Below are 26,450 nucleotides of genomic sequence, written 5' to 3' on the forward strand. Positions count from 1 at the left end.
GAGGCTGGCCTTGAACTTGGCATCCTCCTGTCTTAGCCTCCTGAATCACTAGGATTACAGGTGTGTGCCACTGTCTGGCTCAGTGTAACTAATTTATTGAGATAGTTTGACTTTTTAAAATACTAGTCTTTGAAGCCCAGAGGGCATTTTATTCTAGTGGCACATTTCATGTTTTAGTGGCTGCACATAGCTCCTGGCTACCGGGCTGGACGTGCTTGTCCTCGTGTCCAAGCCAAGCCTCCCACTGGGCTTCCCTGTTCAGGCTGTCTTGGGATCGTAGCCCCAGCAACTTCTTTCCTGTCTTTAGTCTCTTTCTTGACAAAAGTGTGTGTCCTTAGCCTTAAGATATGTCCCCTCACATCACCACCCCAAGCATCCATTCCTTTCCCTGTGTCCACTTCCTTTCTGGGGACTGACCCCTCACCCTGTCACCTGACTCCCCTCATCACTGTATGGAAGCTGTTCTCACAGAGGTGCTGGTGATCCACACTGGGGCCTGCAGACCCGAGTTGGGACACACTGGGTTCAGGGGGGAGCTTCTAAGAAGGCAGATTGGTAAGGTCTCCTCCTCAGATTTGGATCCAGGAGGTCTGGAGCAGGCCCCAGATTCAATTTTAACAAGTATTCCAGGTAATTCTTTTCTAAGTATAATACTTGCTTTCTAGCAGAAGATTTGAAGGTGTGTGTGTGTGTGTGTGTGCATGCGCTTTCTGGAAAATTTCAGACCTACAAGAGTAGAGTAGTATGAGGAGTCTCCAGGGCTCCACATCCATGTTTTATCTGTCTCCAGATGTATGGCTGTTGCTTTCTCAGGACCCCACCTCTACGTGTGTCCAAGGCGTGTACTGGGCCCTGCACAGACTCAAAGAAAGCAGGGATAACCCAAGTGCTGGTTTTGGCCCTGGCTGATAAGGAATGGCGCCACCAACTCCAGACTCTACTGGGATCAGGGACAAAAAGGACCAACTAAAATTATTTAAAAAATTTTTGATGGTGCTAGGGTTGGAACCCAGGCCCTTGCACCTGCAAAGCTTGTGCTCTCTGGCTGAGCCACACCTCAAGCCTCAGAAGTGTTTTTTAAAGCAAATCCAAGCATAGTGTCAGCTCATCCTTGGAAATGGCAACGCTGACAGGTTACGATGCATGTGGGTGGCTTGAGTCGGAATCCAAAGTCCAGTTTCTGTTGAGACACCTTACCCTCCTCCACCCTTCCATCCCCCAAAAAGCTGTTTGTCCTGTACCACGTCCCACACTTAGAACTTTTGTTGGTTGCTTTCTTATGGCATTGATTAACTTCTGCCCCGCCCCCAGTGCTTTCTGGAAACTGGCAGCTACACCTGTTCCTGGACACTTGGACTCACCCCTTTTCTTTTGGTGTGAAAACGTCTTCCTGGGGCTATGAATCTACCGCTGCGCCACACTGCAAGGCTGTTAACATTGGCTGGTTCTGTTTTTCTTAAGGATAATCCACGGGCATCACCAGATCCATGCTTGTTGAGGTTCCCCATTATTACCCTTCCGCCTAAGGGTCTTATCTACCCTTGTCCGTGGACCCATGGTTAGGGATTACAGATGGCCTAGCCCTTCTGTGTTTATTAGCACTTTTTCCTTCAGCAGTTATTACTACCTGGATATACAGGAAAGGCAAGACAATGGCTTCATCATTTTTTTCTACTTAGAAAGTGCTGGAAAGTCAACCTTTGAAAATTACTGTCATTTTCCCATTACGAAGTCATTGGTTTTTATGTATGATCTGTTTCAGTTAATTACAGTCATTGGTTTTTTTGATTCTTCCCCATTTGATTAGTGGATTCCTGGGTGCTTTGGGCAGTGACCCCACAGTCTTCTTTTTTCCTTTAGTACTGGGGATTGAACCCAGAGTACCCAACCACTGAGCCACATCCCCAACCTTTTTATTTTTTGAGACAGGTTCCCCCTAAGTTGCTGAGGCTGGTTTTGAACTCAATCCTCCTGCCTCAGCCTTTTGAGTTGCTGGGATTTTGGGTCTGCGCCACCATGCCTGGCCCCCACAGTCTTTAATAGCTTTCTTACTTTCTGTCCCAGTAAGACATCTTGGGCCCATTTTGTTCATTTCCATGTCTCAGACCAAAAATGAACACCCCCCTCGCCCCCCAATACCTTTTCTTCCTTTTAAAGAAGATTTGGTTCCTATCAGTGGCAGATAGTTTTTAGAGACCACAATCTAGGTGTCACATTGATATTGTTGCTTCTAGGACCTTTTAGTACAGAAAGGTAAAGAGTGGCATGAGTTCATGTCTGCAGTTCCACTTTCCATAGTTTGAATCACCTCAGCTGTGATCTGAAAATACTACATGGAGAATTCCAGAAAGAATTCATACATATTTTCTATAATTTTGTTTCTATTTTGAGCTGTGGTCTCACTGTCCTCAGGCTGGTCTTTCAAACTTGGGCTCAGGTGACCCACCTGCCTCCCTTGTAGCTGCAATTATAGGCAGATGCACCCAGCTTGAACATTTCTATTGCATATGTTGTTATAATTGTTCTAGTTTTCATTATTGTTGTTAATCTCTTATGTGTCCAGATTCTACTTGAACTTCATTAGAACTATGTAGAGAGCTTAGTCCTGGTGGTATCTTCAGTCATCCACTGGGATCTTGGAACATGTGCATAAGGGGACAACTGCAGTTCCAGTGAACCTCAAAAACCAGGTTTTTGCACTTTCTTTTTCTATTATTCAGAGACACTGATTTCTGATTACCTTCACAAAATAACCTCTCTTGCTTTCTTTTACTATAGCAACATATTTTGAGAATAAAGGATAGTTCAGTAACTACTAAGCATGAAACTATTTAATGCAGGCACTAGGGGTATAGAGTCAAAACATCTTTATCTTCTGGTTTCTGAGCTTGACATAAAACTTATATTTCATTCAAGGTTTTTCTAGTTTTTAGGAAATTTTCCTTCATGATTTTGTTATATAGCATTTACATGGTTCCAGAAATGAACCTTATAAAACAAGGGGCATTTGGAGAGTACGTCTCCTGCCTGTCCCTTCTACTCTTCCTTTCCCCCTGTAACTATCTTGTTGTGACTTTATTCTTTGATCCATGAGTAATTTGGAAGTGTATTGCTTCAGTTTCCAAATGTCCAAGGATTTTCCATGTATGTTGTTGATAGAGTATGTCCTATATGATTTTTGTAGCTTGAGGTTTATTTCAAGGTCCAGAAATTGAAGTATCCAGGTGCAAGGAACGAAGGCATTGTGGGTGGGCGCTGTGTTGAGGCAGCTGGGTCAGGCTCTGAGCGATGGCTTTGTGGATTCTAACCACACAGATGCTTGCTGGAAGAGCATAATGGTAAATTATTTCTCATATTTCAGAGCTGTTACGTGTGTCCACATACAGGATTACATCTCTATTCCCCTTATATTTGTTGTTCTGAAGTCTATTTTATCTTTTATTGATGAATGTCTGTACATTACACTTTTTTTCTAGTGTCAGGCACTGAACACAGGTGCTTTACCACTGAGCTACATCCCCAGCCTTTTTAAAAATTTTCACTGCGGGGGCTGGGATTGTGGCTCAGCAGTAGAGTGCTCGCCTAGCATGAGCCGGACCTGGGTTCGATTCTCAGCACCACATAAAAATAAAGGCATTGTGTTGTGTCGTCTATCTACACCTAAGAATAAATAAATATTAAAAAAAAATTTTCACTGATATGGGGCCTCGTGGAGGCTGGTCTCACAGGTGAGTGCCACACTGCGCCTGGCTGTTATTTTGCAGTACTCTACTACTGAGGCGTGTCCCCAGCCTTAAGAGGGCCTTTGAGATTTTTTTCTTTTGTGATAGGGTCAGACTGGCCTTCAACTCCTGCTGCCTCAGCCTTAACTGTAGATGGGCACCACCCCACCCACCTAATTTGGTTTAAGTCTCCCATTGAGTCACATTTTGTGCAGTAATTTTGTATTGGATACTGAACACTGTTAAGAGCTGGATTTTTTTTTTCTACAGAATGTTGGGCTTTTCCCAAACATTGGAATTACTTCTGTTTGGTCCCCTTCCTGGTTGCTTTTCAGGTCTGGCTCGGCCTTTGCTGTAGAGCTCATTCACAGTGTGTTACTGGGGCACGAGGCTGCCTTCTCCTAGGGCTGTATCATGAAGTCGTTCCGCTGTCAGGAGGCGAGCAAGGGCCAGAGATTGGCCTGTTGCTTTCTGGCCACTAGTTACCATTACAAGCATGAAGTGTCCTGCCACGTTGCCTTGACTCGGCTAGGTGGTGTGAGCTACGGAGCACACGGCTTGCTGCAGCTGACTTGACCAGGAGCAGCAGCCACGGTAGGAAGGCAAAACCATTCTTTTGTTGAGGGCATCTGGCACTAGATCTAGGAAGCCTGTCCTTTGCTTGCAGAGCAGAGCTTGTTAGGAAAGGCAGACCTGGACATGAGGCTACCCCGAATCAGGGACACCCCTGTACTGAGGAGTGCATGCCAAGGGGTCAGACAAAATAGGACCACATAGCAAAGAAAACTGGCAGGAGAAATTATCTTCATATTGGTAAGGGGTTAATATTTAGAATACTTGAAAATTTAGATAAAAGGTAAGTGTTAGGGTGTTTCTGTTCTCTGAAGGCCTCTACTGTCATTTCAACCAAAGTGCTTCCACTTTCTTTCATTTTATTGCTGAAAAATAAGGGAAGGATGCAGTCAAGGGAATAGGGGTCCATGGTTGCCTGACCACATTCACATCACCCCTCTCTGGAGCCCAACACTCTTACAGAGCCTGGTCATAGCCCCTCTGGTCCACCCATCAGGACAGAGTCCTCACAACTGTGGTGCCTTCAACATGAAGCAAATCTTGAACTCACACAGAGTGAGGCAGGTTGAGCTTTTGCCTCGTTAGTGGTGTTAGGAAAATGAAGAATTATAAGCAATATGATTTTATTTAGTTTGGGAACAACCTCCCCCCAAATAATGCCCAAACCCAAAGGTACATAAAAATGGCCAAAAGTATTTCAAAATAATAGATTTGAAGTCATCTGTAGTTTCCTCAGGACATGAATGGATTGAGCCGGGCAGTAAATTACAAACCTCATGGAATCATGTTAAGGCAGATGATCGATCTGTGGTAGCATTTGTAAGTGTTCCTAGGAAGACGGTCCTGGTGGAGCTGGGTGCTCCTCTTCCCACTTGCTTGGTCAGTTGTCCCAGGAAAGGGCAGTCCTGGAGTGGGGAACCAGGCCCCACCTGTGTTGTCACTGCTCGTTCTGCTGGCCCTCTGTGACGGAAGCTGACACGGAGCCCTGGCCCTTATTGACGTCACTGATGCAGACCCACTGCCCATCCACGGATTCCTTCCACAGGGTTACCTGCATGTTAGCACAGAGACTGTCACTCATCAAAATGAAGGTAAAAGAGCAGGCATCACACCGATGCAGGGAGAGGATGTCCCCAGACCAGGGAGCTGGTTATGATTGCACAACCTGACTTCAACTTGGAGGTTAAGTTCTTAAAATTGGTCACAAGTTTTTTTTAGCAGTAGTGTGCCACTTCTACACTGAAGAAATAGCTGAGAGCAGGCAAGATCTCTCTCTCCGCAGAGTAAAAAAATCTAAAAGTCTATCTGCAAAGGAAGGGTTTTATCTCCCCAGGACGAACACTGTGTCCTTTGTAGGAAGCCTCAAAGTCCAGCGACAGCACCTGTGAAAGTTACCACACACAAGTCTGGGCCGAAGGGGGAGCCTGATCGATCTTTGTAGGACCTCAGCTGCCTGCAGAGGGTCCCCACTGTCTAGCAACACGTAATATGCTCAGTTAGCTTAAAGGGTAGAGTTTCTGACCCAGGTTATTGTGTGGCTAAAGAATTAACCCCTTCCCTCCTGCACAGATTTAAAAAAATAAAGTGATTAGGAATGTCACTGTCCCCTGAGGACTCCTAATCATCATAGAGGGTGGGCTGTCATTCCAGCCCTCGCCACTCTGGTTCACAAGAGGGAAGTGTGACATGAAAGCCTCAGGTAGGAGGCTCATAAAAATAAGTACCCTCATATAGTAGTAGACAAACTATGAAAAAGTGGCTTATACTGCTTTGTGACAGCTCCTTTTTTTTGTACTGGGGATTGAACCTAGGGGCCCTCTTTTGAGATAGGTTTTTCTCAGTTATTAAGTGCCTCACCAAGGCTGGCTTTGAACCTGGAGGAGCAGCCTCTAACGTCCCTTCCAAGCCAGTAATCACATAGGCCTAGCACACACCCCATGGGCAAAGCGGAGGGCCCCCAGCTGTGGAATGGACCTACCTTATTGTCTCCACCAGAGACGGCCAGGATGTTGGCGGTGATGGACCAGCTCACGTGCCACACGACATCGTTGAACTTATGCAGTAACTTAGGTGACCACATGTTGCCTGAGGCATCATCACAGGTCCAAATGAACACCCGGCCATCCTGGGAAAAGAGTCAGGAGTCTCCCTCCATAGCTTTGAAGCTGGCATCCTTGCTTATCTCTACCCTGAGGGACTTAGGCCATTGCTCTTGTTTTCTCTACGGCTCCCTCATGCCTATCAAGCCACTTAACGGAGAAACAGTGGGCCTAGGGATGTGGCTCAAGCACAGGGTGTAATCCTCAGCACCCCATAAAAATAAAGTTGTGTCCACTAAAAAATATTCAAAATCGCTTTTCACTTTAAAACCAAATAAACATTCTTGTTTACCAAACGGCCTCGCGCTCTCTGGAGGTGTGGAGTGTAATTGGGGAAGGGTGGCCAGGAGGGGAAAGCAGACCCTAACTCAGCCCCTGGGCCTGTGTCCTTCCAACCTCTAGAGGGGTGACTCCCGCTAAGCCATCAGGAATGTGCCTGGGCTGACCTGGGAGCAGCTGGCGATGGTGCTGGTGGGCAGGCCAATGGAGGGGGCCCAGGCGACATCGCGAACCCAGTCGCTGTGCGCCTCCAGCTTCTGCTCTTCTTTCCATTGGCCGTCCTCCTCCTCCCTGCGGGAACAGCACAGGAGCATTCAGCAGGGAGCTGTGCCACCTTCCTCTCCAGGCCAGTCTCACCCGCCACTGCTAGAAGTGCGGTAACCAGGAAGTTGCTTTAAAAAAGGGGGGGCGGGTTTTTTAAAGAATGTCCTGGTTTGGGTGGTGGTAACAGAGGTGACCTTGTGATCTGGCTGAGCATGGTGGGGGAGCACACAAGCCACTCACTTCCACAGCTTGATGAGGTTGTCACAGCCCCCAGATGCAAACTTCTTGATGTAACTGGGCTTCTGTCCTGACGGCTGGTCTATGAGGCTTCCGGGGACCACCGCAGGGGCCCAGCTGACTGCATTGCAGCCAATCTGTAAAGAGGGACCCAGGTGACGAGCTCGCCCTTGTGCCCTGCAGCAACACACCTCTGTACACACCTGAGGCTGGTGGTCACATCTCCAGTTTTCAGGACTAGACAACACAGCCCATGAGAGAAGAATTCTGTCAAGGAAGCCTAATCTGCGTCTATGCACATGTGGAATTAGGGACTTAAAGGTCACCTTTTCCAAATACTTGAAAGGAGGCCACAGTGGAGTCCATTAAAACCACACAGATAAGCAGCACTTGGCCTAATGAACTCTGAAGCACCCTGGAAACCCTGTCAAGAAACCACCACCCCCTACCTGAGAAGCCTGTCACTTTGTCCCCTCCTAACCACACAGCCCAGGCCCCCTCAGCTTTTCCTCCTCCCCTGCTACTGTTACCTGCTGTGCCACCCATGTGCCCATTACATTAACCCATCTAATTAATACAGTGCTCCTGATTTTTCCCTCCTTATAGTTTTCCTGTTGAACGAACCAGAGTCACCTGACCCCTGCCCAGTCGGGCTCTTCTGAATTCTTGAACGCTTATCTGGAGCCCAGGCTGAGCAGGGCGAGGGCTGCGTCCCTGGCCAGGCCACACGTCTCCAGCGCCACTAGGAAGTGCCAGGTTGTTGATACGTGGCCCAGGTTGGCCACTCTGGGCTTCATTCTAATTTCATGAGCTACTGGATCCATATGCTCATTTGACAGGTTTCAGTTCACTTATTTTTGGTACTGGGGATTGAACCCAGGGGCGCTTAACCACCGAGCCACATTCCCCCCACCACGCTCCCCGCCTTTTAAAGGTCTTTTTAATTGAGAGACAGTGTCTCACTGAGTTGCCGAGGGCATGCCTAAGCTTCTCAGGCTGGCTCTGAACAACTCCTGCCTCAGCTGGGATTACAGGCATATGCCACCAGACCCAGCTCACTGTATTCTTGTCACCCTCAGACTGCTCAGCTGGGCTTCTCTGACACAACCCTACCGTGTCCAACACAGCTCTGATCATTTCTCTAGAGGTACCACGTTCTAGGCTTTCCCTGTACACTTCCTGCCTCAGACCTGGGATGTCTCTAGTTTGAGAAACTATTTCAAAATTATAATCTGGATTCTAGGGATGCTCACAGCCCCAGAATTACATGTGGTTTTGTCTCATTTCACACAAAACTTTCTACTGCCAACATGGTTACTAAAGACATTTAAAGAGACTACAAATGTTTTTTCCCCATTCTCCCTCACACTGTCCATCCCCACCAACTGGGGAGGGAGTCTAGGGGTGCCCTACTACCCACCCACCCACCCTCCCTTTAGTTGAGACAGAGTCTGGCTAAATTGCTCAGGCTGGCCTCCAGCTTGTGATCCTCTTGCCTCAGCCTATCAGTAGCTGGGATTATGGGTATGTCCTTGTGCCCAACTCCCTTGAATATTTTATGATGTTGTTGGTACCAGGAGTCAAACCCAGAGGTGCTTAAACACTGAGCCATATCCCCAGCCCATTTTATTTTTTGAGACAGGGCCTTGCCAAGTTTTTGAGGCTGGCTTTGAACTTGTGATCTTCCTGCCTCAGCCTTGTGAGCTGCTGGGATTACTTACAGGCCATGTGCCACCACGCCTGGCTTGAATACTTCAAATATGTGGTCTCTGGTGCTCGGATAAACCCAGGGCCTTGTGAATGTTAGGCACACACTATCACTGAGCAGCACCCCCAGTCCTGAACTCCTTTTTCTTATGCATGAATTATTATGATTGAAGAAGACTCTGATTATCTAACTCGGTTTTGCCCAATTTGTTTTGTTTAAAGTCTAATAATTTTACTAGAATTATGTCTTTCTTGGTGACTCTGGGTTGATGTTCTTTTTTTGGTAGCAGATATTGAATCCAGGGGCACTCGACCACTGACCCAAATCCCCAGCCATCTTTATATTTTCAGACAGGGCCCAAGTTGCTGAGGCTGGCTTTGAACTCACAATCCTCTTGCCTTAGCCTCCCTAGCCCCTGGCATTACAGGTATGTGCCATCGTGCCTGGCGTGCGGTGACGTTCTTAAATACAGAATTATATCTCCTAATCAAGTTTCAAATCCTTTAAAGATTTTCTTGAATCTTTTTAGTATTTCGTTTTCTTCAGAGACTTATTGGTATACTTCCCATTTGCCTCTATCAAAAGCTTGCTCCTGTACTTCTAATTTCATGTTTTCTGTTTCCAATTCTTTCCTGAGTTCCGTTTCTTCATTTTTGAGTTTCTCTAATTTTGGCTTGTGTTTTTTTTTTTTTTTTTTTGGTACCAGGGATTAAACCCAGGGTTGCTTAATCAATGAGCCATATTCCCAGCCCTTTTTATTTTTTGGTGGTGTGTGTAGTGTGTGTGTTTTTTTTAATTGTTGTTCTTTTATACATGATAGAGTGTATTTTGACATATATACACGTAGTATAACTTCCCTTGTGGTTGTACATGAGTTTCGCTGGTTGTGTATTCATATAAGAACATAGGAAAGTTATGTGATTCACTTTACTGCTACTTTCCTATTCCCATCTGCCCTCCCTCCTCCTCCTTCCCCTTCATCTAATCCAATGAACTTCTGCTTTTCCCTCCCCTGCCCCCTTTTCATGTGTTAGCACCCACATATCAGAGAAAACATTCTGCTTTTGTTTCTTGGGATTGGCTTATTTCACTTAGCATGACGATTTCCAGTTCCATCCATTTACCAGCCAATGCCATAATTTAATCTTTATGGTTGAGTAATATTCCGTGTGTGTGTGTTCTCTCTCCCCCTCTCATTTTCTTCATCCATTCTTCTATTGGAGGGCACCTAGGTTGGTTTCCATAGCCTAGCTTTTGTAAATTGAGCTGCTATAAACATTGATGTGGCTACTTTTTGAGTCAGGGTCTCACTAAGTTGCTGAGGCTGGCTTCTAACTCACAATCCTCTTGCTTTAGCTTCCTGAGCTGTGGGATTACAGGCATGTGCCACCAGGCCGGGCTCTCCTGATTTATAGCTACTCCCAGCCTAGTTTTCTGCTTTATTTATGAGATTAGTGTAGTGATGAAGGTCAGCAATGCCTTTCTAAGTTCAGACCTCTCTCTCTCCTTTGGGCAAGTGGTGGCTCACAGCAGTTCCTGACCCTGTTTCTTCCCAATGTTGGTGTCCTTCTGTGTCCCTAACTGGCTCAATTCTGATTTCACCCCAGCAGTCTCCCCTGGTGACAGGACTTACAGTTCTTTAGTCTTTCCCACTGTGGTACAACAGAGTGCAAGACCCTCCAGGCATTTCTCTAAAGAGGACATAGAAATGGCTAGAACCACAGCAAAGATGCCCATTTTGATGAGCAAAATGCAAATACAAACCACAGCAACAACCACCTCACACCCACCAGGACGGTGCTGACCACAGAGATGGCTGTTGGTGAGGATGTGGAGGAGGAGCACCTGGTGCTGCTGGTGGGAACACAGTATGACGACATGGCTCAGCAAGTTCACCTCGGTGCACCCAGGGGAAACCCACCCACTGATGCAGAAACCTGTCCCTGAACATTCACAGTAGTAGCATCTGGTCATGACAGCTAAAGGGGCCCATCAGCTGGGGAATGGCCAAACATGACGCGCACAGCCACAATGCACAACCACAGTGAAGCATCACTGGCCATAGAAAGGAACATGCAAGACATTCTGTGATGTGGGTGAGCCCTGAGAATCTCACAACTGTTAGTTCCTCCTTTCATTCATGAGTTTGTGAGAACAAGGTACACACGGCAGGGGCTCCAGAGGTGTGTCCCCCACTGTCCACACTGTTTTCTGGACAGTTTCAAACTTAAGGTCCAATGCCCAGGAACACATGGAACTCAGCCACTGTGATGCTTTCTATAGCCACCTCAGCTCTAGGGGTCTCAGTGGCTGTTGCAGGGCGTGTTGACCAAGCGAAGGCAACAGGTGGGTGGGCTGCTGCTGCCTCAGCCCTCCCCACCGGGGGGCTTACCAGGAGGAGCCAGTGCCAACCCTGCCCTGGGCAGCAGAGGCTGTGCAGCTGCTCGGGCTTCAGAACAGGAGGCTCAAGCATGTGACCAGCAGCCCTCCTGGCCCACAACTCACCACCCCCCCCCCACCCCCGGGCCACAGCACTACCCTGTGCATGAAGGCAGGAGCTGGACTTACGGTGTGAGCGTTGTTGATCTTCTTCACTTCCCACTGGCCTTCCCCGGTGTAGGTCAGCAGGGAGATGGCCCCATCCGAGCTCCCGCAGGCCAGGATCAGGCCGTAGTCATGGGGGGCCCAGCACACAGAGTTCACTGCGGAGGGAGGGACAGAGGGAGCAGTGAGTAGGGACAGCAGGCGCGAAGCCGCATACCGTCTGTTTCCCAGATCTATGGCTTTACTACGTTTCTAAAATAACTGTAGGGATCACTGCGGGCAGTTGTGATTTTGTCAAAGACGCAATTATCTACTAACATTATCATTTCATAGTCGGTCTTCAAAAGAATAGAAGGAAAACCACCTGAGAATAAAGGCTGGTACTTAAAAAATGAATAAACCTTCAGGAAAATTCACTGTGTTGTGCTTACGCTTCATTTTGCTTTGGACTGGCTTTGGATTTGGGGCCTTATCCCAACTATAAGGGGCGTCAACCTGAGGTATCCACAGCTAGGGTGAGAGTGAGGGACTAGCAGAAGGCCAACCAATCCCAGGGGACAGAAAAGCCCCACTACAACAAGGGAGCTAGGGCTTCAGGAAGGACAGAGTCCCTCTTCACCCAGGGGTTGAATGCCCACCAGCCCCATGTACCGGAAGAGTCGTGTCCCGAGTGCTCGTGGGTCTTCTCCCAGGTGCCGTTTTCCTCTTTCCAGATAATGACTTTCCGGTCGTAGGAGCAGGAGGCCAGGATATTGCCATACATGGGGTGGGCCCAGGCCACCTGCCACACAGGACCCTCGTGCCTGCAAGGGGAGGGGTTGGAGCTGCTCAGGGGGAGTCAGGGGAACCCAGGGCTCTGCCAGGCTCTATTCTGGACAGAACTAAATAAAGTCTGCCCAAGAATTCCAAAAGGGGGGCTGGGGCTCAGCGGTAGAGCGCTTGCCTAGCACGTGTGAGGCCCGGAGTTCGATCCTTAGCACCACATAAATAAAGATATTGTGTCCATCTACAACTAAAAAATATTAAAAAAAAAAATCAAAAAGGGACAGTACAGAATGCCACTGCCACAGGGACACTTACTAGACAGTGAGGACCCTAATGTCCTGAGAGGTTGAGCACCTTGAAGTCACAGTCTTTTGACAGACAGGACTCCAGCAGCCTCCCTGTGGCAGCCAGGAGAAACCTCGCTCTGACTGTGGCCAGCAGTGCCCGTGTCCACTGTTGTCTACACCCATAGGTGATCAGCACCTATAGACGGAGTCACAATCCACTCTCCACACTCAGCTTCTGTGTTTTACACTTTGATATTTTTCATCTGTTTAAAAGGCACTCCTTCCCTTCTCTCCTCATCTGTCCATTCACCTGCCGACAGGCACCATCTGCATAGGCTGCAGCAGGCCTGGCACGGGGGCTGCTCCTGTGGTCAGGGAGGGCTGCACGCTCAGCACACAGCGGGCAGCCTGCAGGTACTCAGGCCCCTGCAAACCCACTCCCCACTCCCCAGCTCTGGACTTCGGGCCAGGGTCAGATCTCCCTGTGGCTTTTTTTGTTTGTTTGTTTGTTTTTTAGTTGTAGATGGACACAATACCTTTATCTTATTTATTTATTTTTATGTGGTGCTGAGGATCGAACCCAGGGCCTCACACCTGCCAGGCAAGTGCTCTACCACCGAGCCACAGCCCCTTGACTTTGTCTCTTTATTTAAAAATGGATCTATCAATAAGATTTCTTTCACAAGGTGGTCACAAGGGTTAAATGTGATAACTCACATACAAAGCTTAGAAAAATGCTTGGTACAAAAAGAAAAAAAAGGATGAGGGGGAAAAGGTACATTCACACATAGCTGGTTGGGACTGCAAATTGTCGCAACCATTATGGAAAGTGGTTTGGAGATTCCTCAGAAAACCTGGAATGGAACCACCATTTGATCCAGTTATCCGACTCTGTGGTTTATACCTAAAGGACTTAAAATCGGCATACTACAGTGACACAGCCACATCAATGTTTATAGCAGCTCAATTCACAACAGCTAAACTATAGAACCATCCTGGGTACCCTTCAACAGATGAATGGATAAAGAAAAATGTGGTACATATACATATGCAATATGTATATGTAGGAACTCAGCCTTAAGGAAGAATGAAATTATGGCATTTACTGGTAAAAGGATGGAGCTGGAGAATATCATGCTGAGTGAAATTAGCTAATCCCCCCCAAACCAAAGGCTGAATGTTTTCTGATATGCAGATGCTAACTCAATAAGGGGGGGTGGTGGCTAGGAAAGAATAGAGGTACTTTAGAATAGACAGAGTAAAGGGAGGAGAGGGGGTAGGGGGTAGGAAGGAGAGTAGAAAGAATCTCAGACATTATTACCCTACGTACATATATAACTACATGACTGATGTGATTCTACATCATGTACAACCAGAAGAGTGAGACATTATGCTCCATTTATGCATCACAGTGCATTCTACTGTCATGTATAACGAATGAGAATAAAAAAAAAAAAGACACTTAGCCTTTAGCTCTGAAATTTAAATGAGACAGTGTTAAAAGTGTGCTGCAAGTCCCTAAGAGCACTGTTAAGACAACGACAAGACATGAGGTGCTCCTGAATGGAGCGGTGTGTCACCCACGACCCCACACACTGTGCAATCCTCATGGCCACCATTTCAGAATCTCACCCTGTGGGTTTGCTTTCTATAGTTACTTGTGATGCCAGTATCTTGGGTTCAAGTTCCTCTAAAGAGCAGACCTTAGAAAAGGGGTATGTGTAGGCAATTTGTTTTGGAAAACAATCCTATAACTAGGAAGAGAAAAAAAATGGTGAAAGGGGAAACCAATCCACTGTTAATATTTTTGAGCCGATTCCTACAATGTGGATTTGGGAGTATCAACTGCTGGGAACCTTTGCAGAAACACGGGGAATATACCCCAATATTGTCTGGCCAAGGCAGGGAAGCAGCAGCATATGTCTACTGGCTCTAATGCCATAATTTAATAGGAACATCACTGACCTGGACCTCAAGGTTTATATAAGACTTGGAATGTCGAGATGTCTTATTCCGCCAGACTCATCTCTACCACCCCCTTGGTATTTCTCTGAAGTAATTAAAGTCAGATTTCTTAATGACACATGCACACCCATGTTCACAGCAGCACAACTCATAAGAGCCAAATCATGAGAACCAGCCTAGGTGTCAGTCAACAGATGAATGGATTAAAAAAATGTAGTATAGGGGCTGGGGCTCAGCGGTAAAGCGCTCACCTTGCACGCACAAGGCCCTGGGTTTGATCCTCAGCACCACATAAAAATAAATAAGTGAAATAAAGGTATTGTGTCCAACTATAACTAAAAAATATTTTTTTTAATGTGGTATATATACACACAATGGAGTTTTATTTGGCCTAAAGAAAAAAAATTATGTAATTTTCAGGAAAATGGATGAAACTGGCAAGCATATGTTAATTGAAATATACCAGACTCAGAAAATCAACAGTCATATTTTCTCAATTATGTGAAAGGTGGAAAGAAAAACAGGGAAAAAGGATTTCATGAAAATAGAAGAGGGACCAGTGGCTCGGGAGGCTGAGGCAGGAGGACCACAAGTTCAAAGCCAGCCTCATCAACAGCAAGGCACTAAGCAACTCAGTGAGACCCTATCTCTAAATAAAATAAAAAATAGGGCTGGGGGTGTGGCTCAGTGATCAAGTGCCCCCAGGTTCAATCCCCTGTACTCCACCCCAGGGTGGGGTAGAAAAAGGAGGGAGCCCTTTAGGATACAAAAAGTGAATTAGGGAGAGAAACTGGAGGTACTGGTGATTGATTTGATCAAATCATCATGGCGGGGGGGGGGGGGGGGGGGAGACCACCAAACCAAACCTGCTCAATGCCAGGAGACGCCCTTGGTTACTTCTCTGCCCTAGAGCAGCAGCCACTGCCCCCTGGCTGGACAACACTATGTTCCCAGCACCTGCAAAGGAGCTGCTGATGGCATTGAACGGACTTGAGTCCCAGCAACGGGCAGAGTTCTGACGGAGGCACATGTTTGGCTGTGTCTTTCACATCATTTGAGCACGAGGAAAACCTGCAGGGAGCTCAGCTCCTGCACAGGACTCTGGCAGCTGGCTCCTCAGTCACTTGTCCTCAACACCCAGGTGGAGGGTGACTTTCAGTCTCATTTCCCCAAATGGGTGACTTAGTCTGCTTTAACGCAGCTCAATACACCCTGGCACCTCAGTCAGGGCTCTGCTCCTGGGCAATCTAGCAAGGTCAGGGATGCTCAGAAGAGGGCACAAAAAAGACAGAAGCAAACTGACCACGCCGACCCCCTGATCTTGAAATAGGAACCCAGACACTGAAATCAACAACTGATAAGCCCACAGATAGCGTGATTGACTCTAGTGGCACATCTAATAACCATTGTGATGCAAAGTCATGGTATTGTAAGAGCTACAACTGCAATGTAAAATGAAAATACCTGTGACATCCAATGGTGCCAAAGTGACAGGCACTAAAAACACTACTGTGGTTTCCGCTGCACCTCCAAAATTGAAAGAAGTGTGAAATATCAGAGTCACGAAAAATAAAGGTGATTCTTTTCCCTCTTGCTCCAGTTCCCAGAACCCTGTGTTCTTCCCACAGCACCTTGTGGATCTCAGGTTAAAACCCACAACTCTGTGAAAGGCGGGGAACTTGGGGGTGAGCATAAAAGTGATTCAGGATCTCAGTAGGGAGAAGGGGAAATCAAACATATTCAATCAACACCTGCCATTGGCAAACAGAACAGATTAAAAAGTTTATTCTTATAGTAAAGCTCTTGAGATCACACAGGCTAAACCATATAAAATGGCATCGTTTACCACTATTTTTTTTTCCACATTCCTTTTTTGGGCCAGGGATTGAACCCAGGGGCACTTAAGTAGTGAGTCACATCCCCGGCCTTTTTAATTTTTTTGAGAGACAGGATCTTGCTCAGTTGCTGAGGCTGGCCTCAAACTTGTCATCCTCCTGCCTCAGCCTTCCAAGTTGCTGGGATCACAAGCATGTGCCTCCACACTGGCTGTTTAAATGTATCAGTACCTGCTCATACTGAAGATGAACTGGGGGCTGGCTGTGTAACACATGCTCCTTGGGAAGGAAGCAGGATGAGCCCATCTTGAGGGTATGTAGATAAGGATTCAAGAGGTAAACTGCCTCACCTGCCCCAGGTCCTCCAGTAGGAGTGTGGGTGCAGATCTGAGATTCACGGCCGGATCCACCTGTGCCCTTAGCTGCATCCCCCCTAGGGACATATGGTGATGTCAACTGGGGTACTGGGACCCAGCCATCTTTGCTAAATGTACTTTGGGGTTGCTCTGAATCTGGGCTCCATCCTTTCCCCTTAGGCTCAAGGCAGGGCCTGAGGTGTCACATGATCCTGGCAAACCTTCCCTGGGCTTGCCCACACTTACCCCCTGAGATCGGCGATGAGGATCTGTCCCCCGTTGCGCACATCAAAGATTTTGACGGACCTGTCTGAGGAACAGGTTGCCAGGCGGGTGCCATAGTAGTCCATTTGGGCATCATGCTGCAAAGGGAGGACAGCTCAGGAAGCCTGCAGGCTGGGCAGGCCGGGTGAGGGCAGTCACCAGACATAGGTTAGTTTAGACTAATCTACCTAGAACTCACTTTTTGGTACTGGGAATTGAACCCAGGGGCACTTTACCACTGAGCCACCTCTTCAGCCGTTTTTAAGACAGGGTCTTGCTAAGCTGATGAGGCTGCTCTGAATTTGTAATTCTCCTGCCTCAGCCTCCCAAGTCCCTGGGATTACAGCTGTGCACCACTGCGTCCAGTCACCCAAAACTAATTTGATCTCAAAGAATAGTCATCACTAGGCAAGGAGATACTCTCTGCTAGGTGACGTCTTTCCGAAAGGGACAAAACAAACCATACTCGGCTGGTTTTACACACCCTTTATACACTCTCAGGAAGGTCCCTTTAATCCTGTTCTGTTGGGTGAAGATGGGAAAACCAAAACTGGCCCGGCCCGGGAAAGTACACTGAGGTCCAGCTCAGCCCCAGAACCCAAGATCCCAGACAGGTCCTCTGGCCTAGACACAGGGTCCCACTCAAGATATTTGGGTTCCTGACTCCACCCAGGGGACCTTTTCCATACTGTTGTGCCTAGTAACTCTGACTCCCACCCAACGGAAACAACACTGCAGGTGACACTGGCTGTGCCACTCATGAACCAGATGCCGGATGCTGCCTGACCACCCAGAGATGGGCTGGCTCCTAGACGGTTTCAGAAGTGATTAGCTGTCACCCCTATGGTCACCATGAGCAACCATGCCCTATGAAAGGAAGCATTCCCTGTGTCTGCCTCAGCCCTCCTTTCTCACTGCCCCACCCAAGGAAAACCGACTCCTCTTTGGGAATCAGCCCCCCTCCCCTGCTGTGTCGGGTTTGGCTTTCTGGGGGGCGGGCAGTGCAGGTGTATTCCCGAGGCTGATCTCCAGCAGGTGCTACCTCTCTCTGGGAGGAAGCAGGTGTAACCCAAAGAGATTCAAATCCTAGCTCCTTATCTGCTGTGCAACCTTTGGGTATTGACCTCACCTCCTTTAGCTTTAATTTCCACATTTAAAAGTGGTCTAACGACTGCTCTCTGCTTCAACATTTGTAAGGCAATCTGAAGGAGATATGAATGAAAAGTACTTAGTATGGGGTCTGATGTTTAGTAAGCAAATGTCTATAATTATGATTTTGCCTCACCTGCTTCCCAAACTCATGCAAGTAGGTAGCATAGCCACCATTCTTCCCATGAGGCTCACAAAAGTTAAGACAGTAGCAATAGAGCCTCACACTGGATCTTCCTGCCCATAGTATCACGCTGTATCCAAGGAGGTATGGTCTCACAGCTAGACTGCTTGTGACTAAACCAGAAACAGATTAACTCTGCCATTAGGCCAATCTCAGAAACCTGAATACAGTTATTGAGTGGCCAGGCTGAGGGTGGTAACCCTGCATGAAACGCTGTTTAAGCCTGTGTCCTGCTCAAAAATTACCTGTACCCCATGGCCCTACACGAAGCAGCTGGAGTTTTTCCTGCTGGAGACTTTGATCTCTGGACCTCCTGCAGTCCTATTCTCTTAAGGTGAGCCTTGTGTTTGCCTCTTAGGAAATGCCCTCAGCAGTGACTTCTGGTTTGAAGGGCCTTGTCTGGTCACCATCTGTGGTGGTCCCACCTGCTCTGCTTGGGCTTTCACTGTGGCTGCTGGCTGGCTTTCTACATCTTCCTTCTCTCCTCATTTAAGCCCCTTTGCAGAGGGACCAAGAAGTGACAGCAGGAGGAAGACTGGGAAGACAACAGTCAAGCCTCACACCCACTTGGCAAGTTACTGTGTTGGCCAAAGACCAAGGGCCCTGAGTGACAAACTGCTCCTAAGCACCCCTCAGCAGGGAGGTCAGACTATCATAGCCCTGCTGACTCAGACGACACTGCTGACTCTGCTGGGAGAATGACCACGCCCCCTGAGGCTACAGCCTGACTAGCAACCACCGTACAGCCACACCTGGGTTCATAAAAATGATCAATAGAAAGGGGAATGAAAAATCCACGCTTTGTCCCTCCCACAGAAATGCCCATGCCCAAAGCCCCAGAGGGAGGATTAAATACTCACAATCATATCCTCATGGGATGTGTCCACGGTGTTGATTACTGACACCTGGAATCAAAGATGGCGCTGGTAAATTAACTGACAGCAGAATGCAATATCACCTCATTAAGTCCACCTTTTTTTTTTTTTTTTTTTTAAGTTCTTGACTGCAAGAGGTAGTTGTCTTTGAGAAGTTTACATGGTAAGATAAATCTTTTAACATTATAGGAGCCCTAGGGGGTGGCGGTGGACATGGACTGGACCTAGATGAGAAGGAGCAATTGACCAGATGGCGAGGGGTGGGGCGAGTACTGTCTAAGCAAAGGGATAAACCAGCAAAGACACAGGGGTCTGAGAGAGCTCGATGTGAACTGCGGAATGACAAGCAGTCTACCTCTGAAGGTGAGGTGGAGCCTGGAGGGAGTTACAGTCCACGTTCCCTTCTTGGATGGCAGCCTCTGAGGTCCCAGGCACTTTATGCATAACATGATTAACATCTACAACTTGGAGACTTGATTCAAACTTCTCCTGAGTCAGCTCCCTGGTCTACCGATTATGATGGACTATCACACCTAGTGGCATCCAGGTTCAATAGTTTGAAGGGCTGGGGCACAGGTGTTATGGCATCAACCTCCTCATTCTGTGAGATGTGGCTCAAATGAGCCCCCCCATTAAAGATTCTCAAATCCTTGACTGGCTGGACTCTTGCATAATTTCAGCCCTGCACACCTACAACACTTTGTGCTGTTTCTTCTCTCCACTAAAAGGGGAGCTCCCTGGAACCCTGCACTCAGTCACATGCAGTTTTAAAACCCTTCAAATCATCTACTGCAAACACAAGGAACTCGGTGACTATTTGCTGAATGAATACATGAACAAAAATTGACTACTTTTTCTTTGCTCAACCATTATTCTAATTCATTGGATAGAAAAGGAGACTTGAAAAGATTTCAGTTTGGAACTGACATTTCTTCCTTTTTGTTTTGATACTAGGGATTGAACCCAGGGATGTTTTACCACTGAGCCATACCCCTAACCCCTTTTTTTTTTTTTTTTGGTTTTTATTTATTTTATTTATTTTGAGACAAGGACTAAGTTGCCCAGACTAGCCTTGAACTTGTCATTCTGTCTCGGCCTCCCTAATTGCTGGGATTATAAGCACGTGCCACCACGACTGGCTGGTACTGACTTAACTATTTCACCCAGTTCATACTTTCTAGCACAAACCCTGCAAGTATAAAATCTGACTTCAGGTTTTCAGAAAGATGCATCACGGGAGAGGATGGTAGCAAAGCAGGTCAGAGGCGCATGCTGAGTAAGCACCAGTTCTCTCAGAAAATTCTAACTCCTCCAAAAGTGGGCTCCCAGGGTCCTCAAATGCAAGAAAGGAAAAGGAGTCTCCTTGCGTTGAACTGTCAGGATACAAAGTGCTTTCACATGTGCCCTGGGAGGTACCACGTGCAGAGTCAATTACAATCACCTGACACACTAAGGCACTGAAGAAGCCCAGAGAAGAAGAAACACTTGTCAAAGTCACAGAGCTAAAGGCAGAGCTGGGGAAAGAGTCATCCCCCAATCTACCTACTCCCAGCCACAATCCATTCCACCAGACATCCACTGAGAACATAAAATAGTTGTTGCGCTGAATTCCCTAAATCTAATGGCTGAAAGAGTCAGGAAGAAAGTTTGCTGACAGATAGTTTCGTACTGGATTACTAAAGGACTTTAGAAGCAGCATTCATTTCTAACCACCCTCACCCACCAGCCAAGATTGGTGAACCATGCTTGTAAACAAGTGTGTTTTAAAGCAGAATGCAATATCACCTCATCAATATCTCCTCCTCTTTATCCTGGCGGGATAAAGGATAATAATAACCTGAAATAATCTGTTATTATCACTGTTAAACAGTAAGCAGCAGCACTCAAAAACCAATTCATCTTTTCAGAATCACGAGTCACAAGTAACTTAGAATGAGGTGAACACTGAGAATAAGTGCTTCCAACGTTATTAAGCCTAAGAACCAGAGGCCAAAAGAGCAGCAGAGTAGCTCCCTGCAGAACAAGAACTAATCCCAGGGCTCTCGTTCCTGGGTTCACGAAGGCTCCCTCAAACCTGCAGCTCAGGCATACCCATTTTCCTAAGAGCATGCATTTACCACAGGGTACCAAACTCAGTCTGGAGACTCCCATTCATTAGTTCATTCATGCTCATTGAACTGAACAGTAAGCGACAGACATCACAGAAATTTTAAACAACGGCGGCCTCATTCAGTTGGTCTTTCCCGAACCGCCCCTCATACCTGGAGACGCTGAGCTCAACTGGTCACAATTGAGCTGTTAGAGGTGGTAGGCGGCAGAACGGAAGGGTTAGGAAGGTTCGAGAACTCAGCTCTGCCCCTGACCAGCTAGCTCTGCAAGAGGCTTTACCTCTCAGCGAAAGGTTTTCTCGTCTGCAGGGTGACGACACCTTCACGAGGCTCGGCTGGCGGAGATTACGAGCAACACCTGGGGTTTCTAAGGCCTCGAGATGGCGTTTGGGGTTTTCAATGGCGGAAGGAAGAGGACGGGGATAAGAGGAAGGCAGGGCAGCGGCGCGGCCCGCAGGGCCCCGGGAGGTGCCGCGGCCTCGTCCGGGTCTCCCGATCGGAAAGGTCCACAAGGACGCGGACAGAGTACCCAAACCTCCAAGTAGTGAGGGGGAGCTGAACGGCCCCAGCCCGGGCTTTGAGCCTCAGCGTGGCCAAAGCCTTGGTGTGGTCCGAACCCTGCTCCGCGACCCCAGCTGAGCTGAGGCGAGAGCGACTTACCATAGCTGCTGCGAGAGCGACTCCCGGTCTCGGACGTGGCAGCCTGAGGCGTCGCGTCCGGACGTCTCACTTCCGGCGCCGTGTCGGCAGGACTAATGGCCCGTCGCTCTGAAGCCTCCGGGTAGCAACACGCTCGGTTTGCGCGGAGGTCCGGCGTCTTCCACAGGCCGCGCCCCGCCCTTCTGTGGCTCCTCCTCTTTATCCTGGCGGAACGCGGGAGATCCTCGGGGCGGGGCTCTGGTTGCCTTGGCGACCCGGGCGGGGGGCGGTTGGACTCCGAAGCTCCAGGGAGTTAGCTATCCTGACCTAGCCGTCCCTTTTCCTGAGACCTAGAAGTGAAAGCATTAATAATGGCAGCTTCACGGGCCCCTCGGCGGTTCTGGGTATGACCGGCTTTTTGATGAATCTTGGAAGATGATTAATTTTGTGGGGTCTGGTCTTAGCTCTTCATTTTTGATCCCTCCTAAGGACCGCCCTGCCGTCCCTGAGCCCCAGGACCTATGACTTTAGAGACTCCAAATTTCCCCTTGCAAACGGAAAGCCTGGGATCTGTGAGGCTGGCTGGCTCATCAGGTAGATTCCCCCAGGCGTGGAGGACCTCAGCCAAGCTCCTGTATCTGGAGTCCAGGAGTCCAACCCTCAGTGTCCCCAACTCCTCCTAGATGCCTGGCTTTCCCAAGGGAGGGCAGCAGCCAAGGATCTCTCCACAAGCACATGGAGAATTCCGCACTGCAGCACAGAGCCTGGGCCACACATGGTCTAGGCCTGGGCCCACTCAAGTACTAGGGGGCAAGCAGCTTACAGGGGAGACTTGCTTTCTTTAGTGAGTCACAGTCCTTCAGTTTCCTCTGTAGAAACTGGGGCTACAAATCCTGCTCAGTGATGTCCCCAGGAAGGTGTTGATAGGCACAAGCTGTCAAGGAGCATTGGAGAGGAGGCCAGGGGAGTTCCCTGTTAACTAAGCCTCCGGAAGCAAGCCAGCCTTCCACCCCCACTCCAGCTTCTGAGATTTATTTCTCTCCAATGAAGAAATATTGTGGGGGCATGAGGGGATTTTTTTTTTTTTAATGTTTTTTAGTTATAGATGGACACGATTTCTTTGTTTATTTTTATGTGGTGCTGAGGATTGATCCCAGTGCCCCAGTGCCTCACATGTGTGGGGCAAGCACTGTGCTGCAGAGCTACAACCCCAGCCCAGAGGGAGTGGTTCTTAGGATAGAGCAGGAAACACAGCCAAGGGGGACCTGTTGGTCTCCTGTTCTTCAAGGGATCCCTAGTCTTGGATGGGTAGTTGCATCACTGATTTGGGTGATAAGATCAGGTCAGTTCTTTCTGAGCCAGTGGGAAATTGGCATAGAGGCATATTAGATATAATTTAAATATAATGCAGCAGCGTAGTCGTTATTAATGGAATTTCCTGGTGTAAACATTGAGGTTGAAGAAACAGAAAATTTGGGACAAACAATGGGTATGTATTTTACTCATATTTGTACTCACAAGATATTTGTGAGCGGGACTGAAAGACTTTGTTATACAGAAGTTTAGGTGCTGATCCTGGCATCAAGACGGACAGGTATCAGTACCACACCTCTTGCTTATTATATGGGCAAATTCTTCATTCACCTCTCTGAGCTGCTGTTTCCTTCTCTGGAAAGTGGGAAATATAGTACAGGTTGAGTATCTCTTACCTGAAATGCTTGGGACCAGAAATGTTTGATTTTTGGGGATATGGAAAATTCACATATTCATAGTGAGATGGTTTGGGGATGGGACCCAAGTCTAAACACAAACACTTTTATATAGTATTTTTAATAAATTTTTGCATGAAGTGAAGGTTTGTGGTGTGTAATTTTTACTCATGATGTTATATCAGCACCCAAAACATCTTTGGATTAGGGATGCTCAACCTGTAATGCTGCTTCTGAGAATTGATGTTAAATAAACGAACCCTGGATGTGTAATTACTTGGAAGTAGGATGGGCCAGTGGTGCTTGTTCTAAGCATCAGTTCAACCTGAGAAGAGCTGGGATGGTGTGTGTATAAACCTCAGCTTTTGAAGCAACATTGAGAATTGTTTCTCAGTCTGGGAATATTCTCCTTCTCTTCCAATGCTCAGCAGAGCTTGGCAAAGTTCAGACTCCCTCTGTCTTCCCCCTCCCCAGTGGAAGATGCCACCTGTATCCTATGTCTGTATTTCCCGTCTCCTCCCTCTGGTTAATCCCAGACCCCAAGTCGTTCTTAGCTTTCTCCAACCTGTGCCCTTCACCTCCCAGTCCCTTTGGCCCAGAGTTTCTTTATACCTTCTGGAGGCCTTTCCCCCGCAAAGTCTTTCTAAGATGGTCAGGTTAAGTTTGCCTCCTTCATTTGGTGGGTGGTCAAAAGGTGCGACCTAGTAGAGGGAGAGCAAAGTGTCCTTCCCAACCAGGGGCTTGACTTCCCCAAATTTAAACCCACAGAGGGTGGGGGCCCAGCTGTCCTTCAGAAAAAGGCTTTGTGATGGGAAGCATGCCTGCATTTCCACGTGTGCATTTATTGTTATTGCTCAGTATAGTGTTGAAAAGGCAGACAAATCCCATTAGTTACAAAGAGCACAAGCCAGAGATACAGAGAAATAAAGAGTGTACAGTAAGAGCACAGTCTCTTCCCAGCCCCGATTGTCCCAGAGGCCCCCCCCCCCCCCCCCCACAGCCCGGGCAGCTTATGGAAGCTGGAGGCGGCACCAGTCCCTCACTACTCTGTTATAAAAGATGTGCACACAAGAGTTAGCAAGTGTGGCGACCCCCGAGAGGAACAGCTCGGGAGGGAGAGCACCACAGACATTACAAAACAGACTGAGGGGCTGAGGGGTGGCCCCGAGAAGCCTCGAATCTCTTGTTTTTGGAAGGGGTGGTGATGGCAGCTGCCCAGGGCCTGGGATCTTTCTCCCTGCTCCGTCTCCTGCCTTTTGGGTGGTGGGATCTCTACATTTACATCAGGAGAGCTTGATTTGGAATCTGGAAAAGACCTGGGGTTTCCTGTTGTCCCATTATGGCCTTGGCTCTGGAAGACCCTAAAGCCCTCAGGAAGCAGCCCTTCCCTGCCAGATCCTCTCAAGTGGGGTTCAGATGTTGCTGCAGGAAAGATTTGAGGGGGAGGCTCGTCAGATGCACCAGGTTGGCAGCCTCCGGTAGACAGAGCAGGTATGGGGTGAGGGGAGGAAGGGCACAGAGAACATCCGGGCAAGAAACTTCTGTATCTCACAGGCGCTGAAGCTCTGGATTAAATAAGAGGGGACCCCCACTCTCTGGAAAAAAAAAAAAACACCTGAAATAAAATAACCAAAAACAAGTTCAGGAAGTGGAGACAGGAACTAACGTTTCTCCCATGAACAGTACAGCGTGGGCCCCACATTCTCTCCGAGCTCACCCTCATAGCTCTGGGTCTAGGAGAACCCCTTTTTATCTTCTGATGATTGGCAGAAGATGGAGGGTCCACCTCTGCATAATCATGAGGTGACTTTGGTTCCTAAGCTAAGGCTGGGTGGGGGCTCAGTGGACTCTGTCTCACAACTCCTAGGCCTGGGCAACAGGTGAAATGACAGGAGGGACATCAGGCTTCCTTCGAGATTCAGGATTCCCCTTTTGTCCCTTCTGACAGGACACACTGTATTTAGTGACCCTGGGGAGCAGTAATTACAATATGGGGAGAGGGATGGCACATAGGGTGACAGGACCCAGAATCTGGGCTGGGAGGAGGGCAGAGGATGGAGGTCTTGGCAGATTTTCAACATTACCTCAGAAGAACAGATATGAGAGAATAACTAGGAGATTTTGTTCAAGTAGGGTGAAGGAAACTCACCCTGCCACAGAATAAAACATTCCAAAGTGACAGTAAGCAAAACAGTGTGGCTGGGGCCAGAGGAGACATCCAGATGAGGGAATAGAAGATAAATTGTAGAAAGGCCCAGGACTACATAGGACGTCAGGAGGGATAGACGCGTCATTTTAACACAGTTGGGCAGAGGGGCTCTTGAGTGTCAAGGTTCAGAGTCCTGGCTCAAGAGCAATGTGCTCTCAGAAGCAGGGTGCCCCCGCTCTTGCCAGTTCTATGCTGGGGTTGAGACACAGGGCCCTGGTGAGGTTTGTGGAGCACTGGGGTCTGCTCCTGAGTTAGAGAAAGCCCCATATTGCAGGAAGAGCCCTCCCTTCCTTCCTCCAAAGGTAGGTCAACCTGTAGCATCAGGAGTCACTGAACACGTCTCTGCTTTTCCCTCATCTCTTATGAGGTGGGGTGCTTAGACCTCAGAGCTCTCCCTCCTACCTTCTCCTAGAGCCTGGGTCTAGAGGACAGGACAGAAGCAGAGTGTGTAGTCCAAATGAGAACAGCATAATTTACACAGTATATATTGACTATGTTCTGCTTGATGGTGTTTCTTTTTCTTTTTTTCCTGAAACCACATCTCAGAACCACACTGTGGGAGTCAGAAGAGTCGGCAATTGAAAGCATACCCATTGCATAGTATTAAATGAACAGAGACGGTGAGTTCTTTATTTACAATTATTGTCTAGATAAAAAAATTCATAAAAACAGATGAATG

General features: G+C 47.9%; 2 protein-coding genes across 3 annotated transcripts in view; both read right to left on the reverse strand.

Annotated features, from left to right (window-relative positions):
* Cidec (cell death inducing DFFA like effector c) overlaps positions 1-26,450 on the reverse strand; it is a 554,473-nt gene that overhangs the window by 287,276 nt on the left and 240,747 nt on the right. The window lies entirely within an intron of this gene.
* Sec13 (SEC13 homolog, nuclear pore and COPII coat complex component) lies at positions 4,902-21,975 on the reverse strand. Of its 2 annotated transcripts, none has more exons than XM_027931819.2 (9): positions 21,875-21,975; positions 19,092-19,136; positions 16,881-16,996; positions 12,078-12,229; positions 11,451-11,584; positions 7,178-7,311; positions 6,841-6,964; positions 6,274-6,420; positions 4,902-5,346 (listed from the first exon to the last, which is right to left on the reverse strand). In XM_027931819.2, exons 1-9 carry the CDS (start codon positions 21,875-21,877, stop codon positions 5,233-5,235), a joined length of 969 nt encoding a protein of 322 aa, XP_027787620.1. In that variant the 5' UTR covers positions 21,878-21,975; the 3' UTR covers positions 4,902-5,232. The 2 variants fall into 2 exon arrangements, with proteins under 2 accessions (XP_027787620.1, XP_027787621.1); XM_027931820.3 differs by lacking the exon at positions 21,875-21,975 and adding an exon at positions 21,368-21,521.

The sequence above is a fragment of the Marmota flaviventris genome, chromosome 20 (genome assembly GCF_047511675.1).
Source record: "Marmota flaviventris isolate mMarFla1 chromosome 20, mMarFla1.hap1, whole genome shotgun sequence".
In the NCBI taxonomy this organism is placed as follows: Eukaryota; Metazoa; Chordata; class Mammalia; order Rodentia; family Sciuridae; genus Marmota; species Marmota flaviventris.

Coding starts and splice junctions, on each gene's coding strand:
- Sec13 (XM_027931819.2), bottom strand. Junction 16,997..19,091: donor CATCCCATGAGGATATGATT/GTGAGTATTTAA, acceptor CTCCCTTTGCAG/CATGATGCCCAAATGGACTA. Junction 12,230..16,880: donor CTCATCGCCGATCTCAGGGG/GTAAGTGTGGGC, acceptor CTCCCCTTGCAG/GCACGAGGGTCCTGTGTGGC.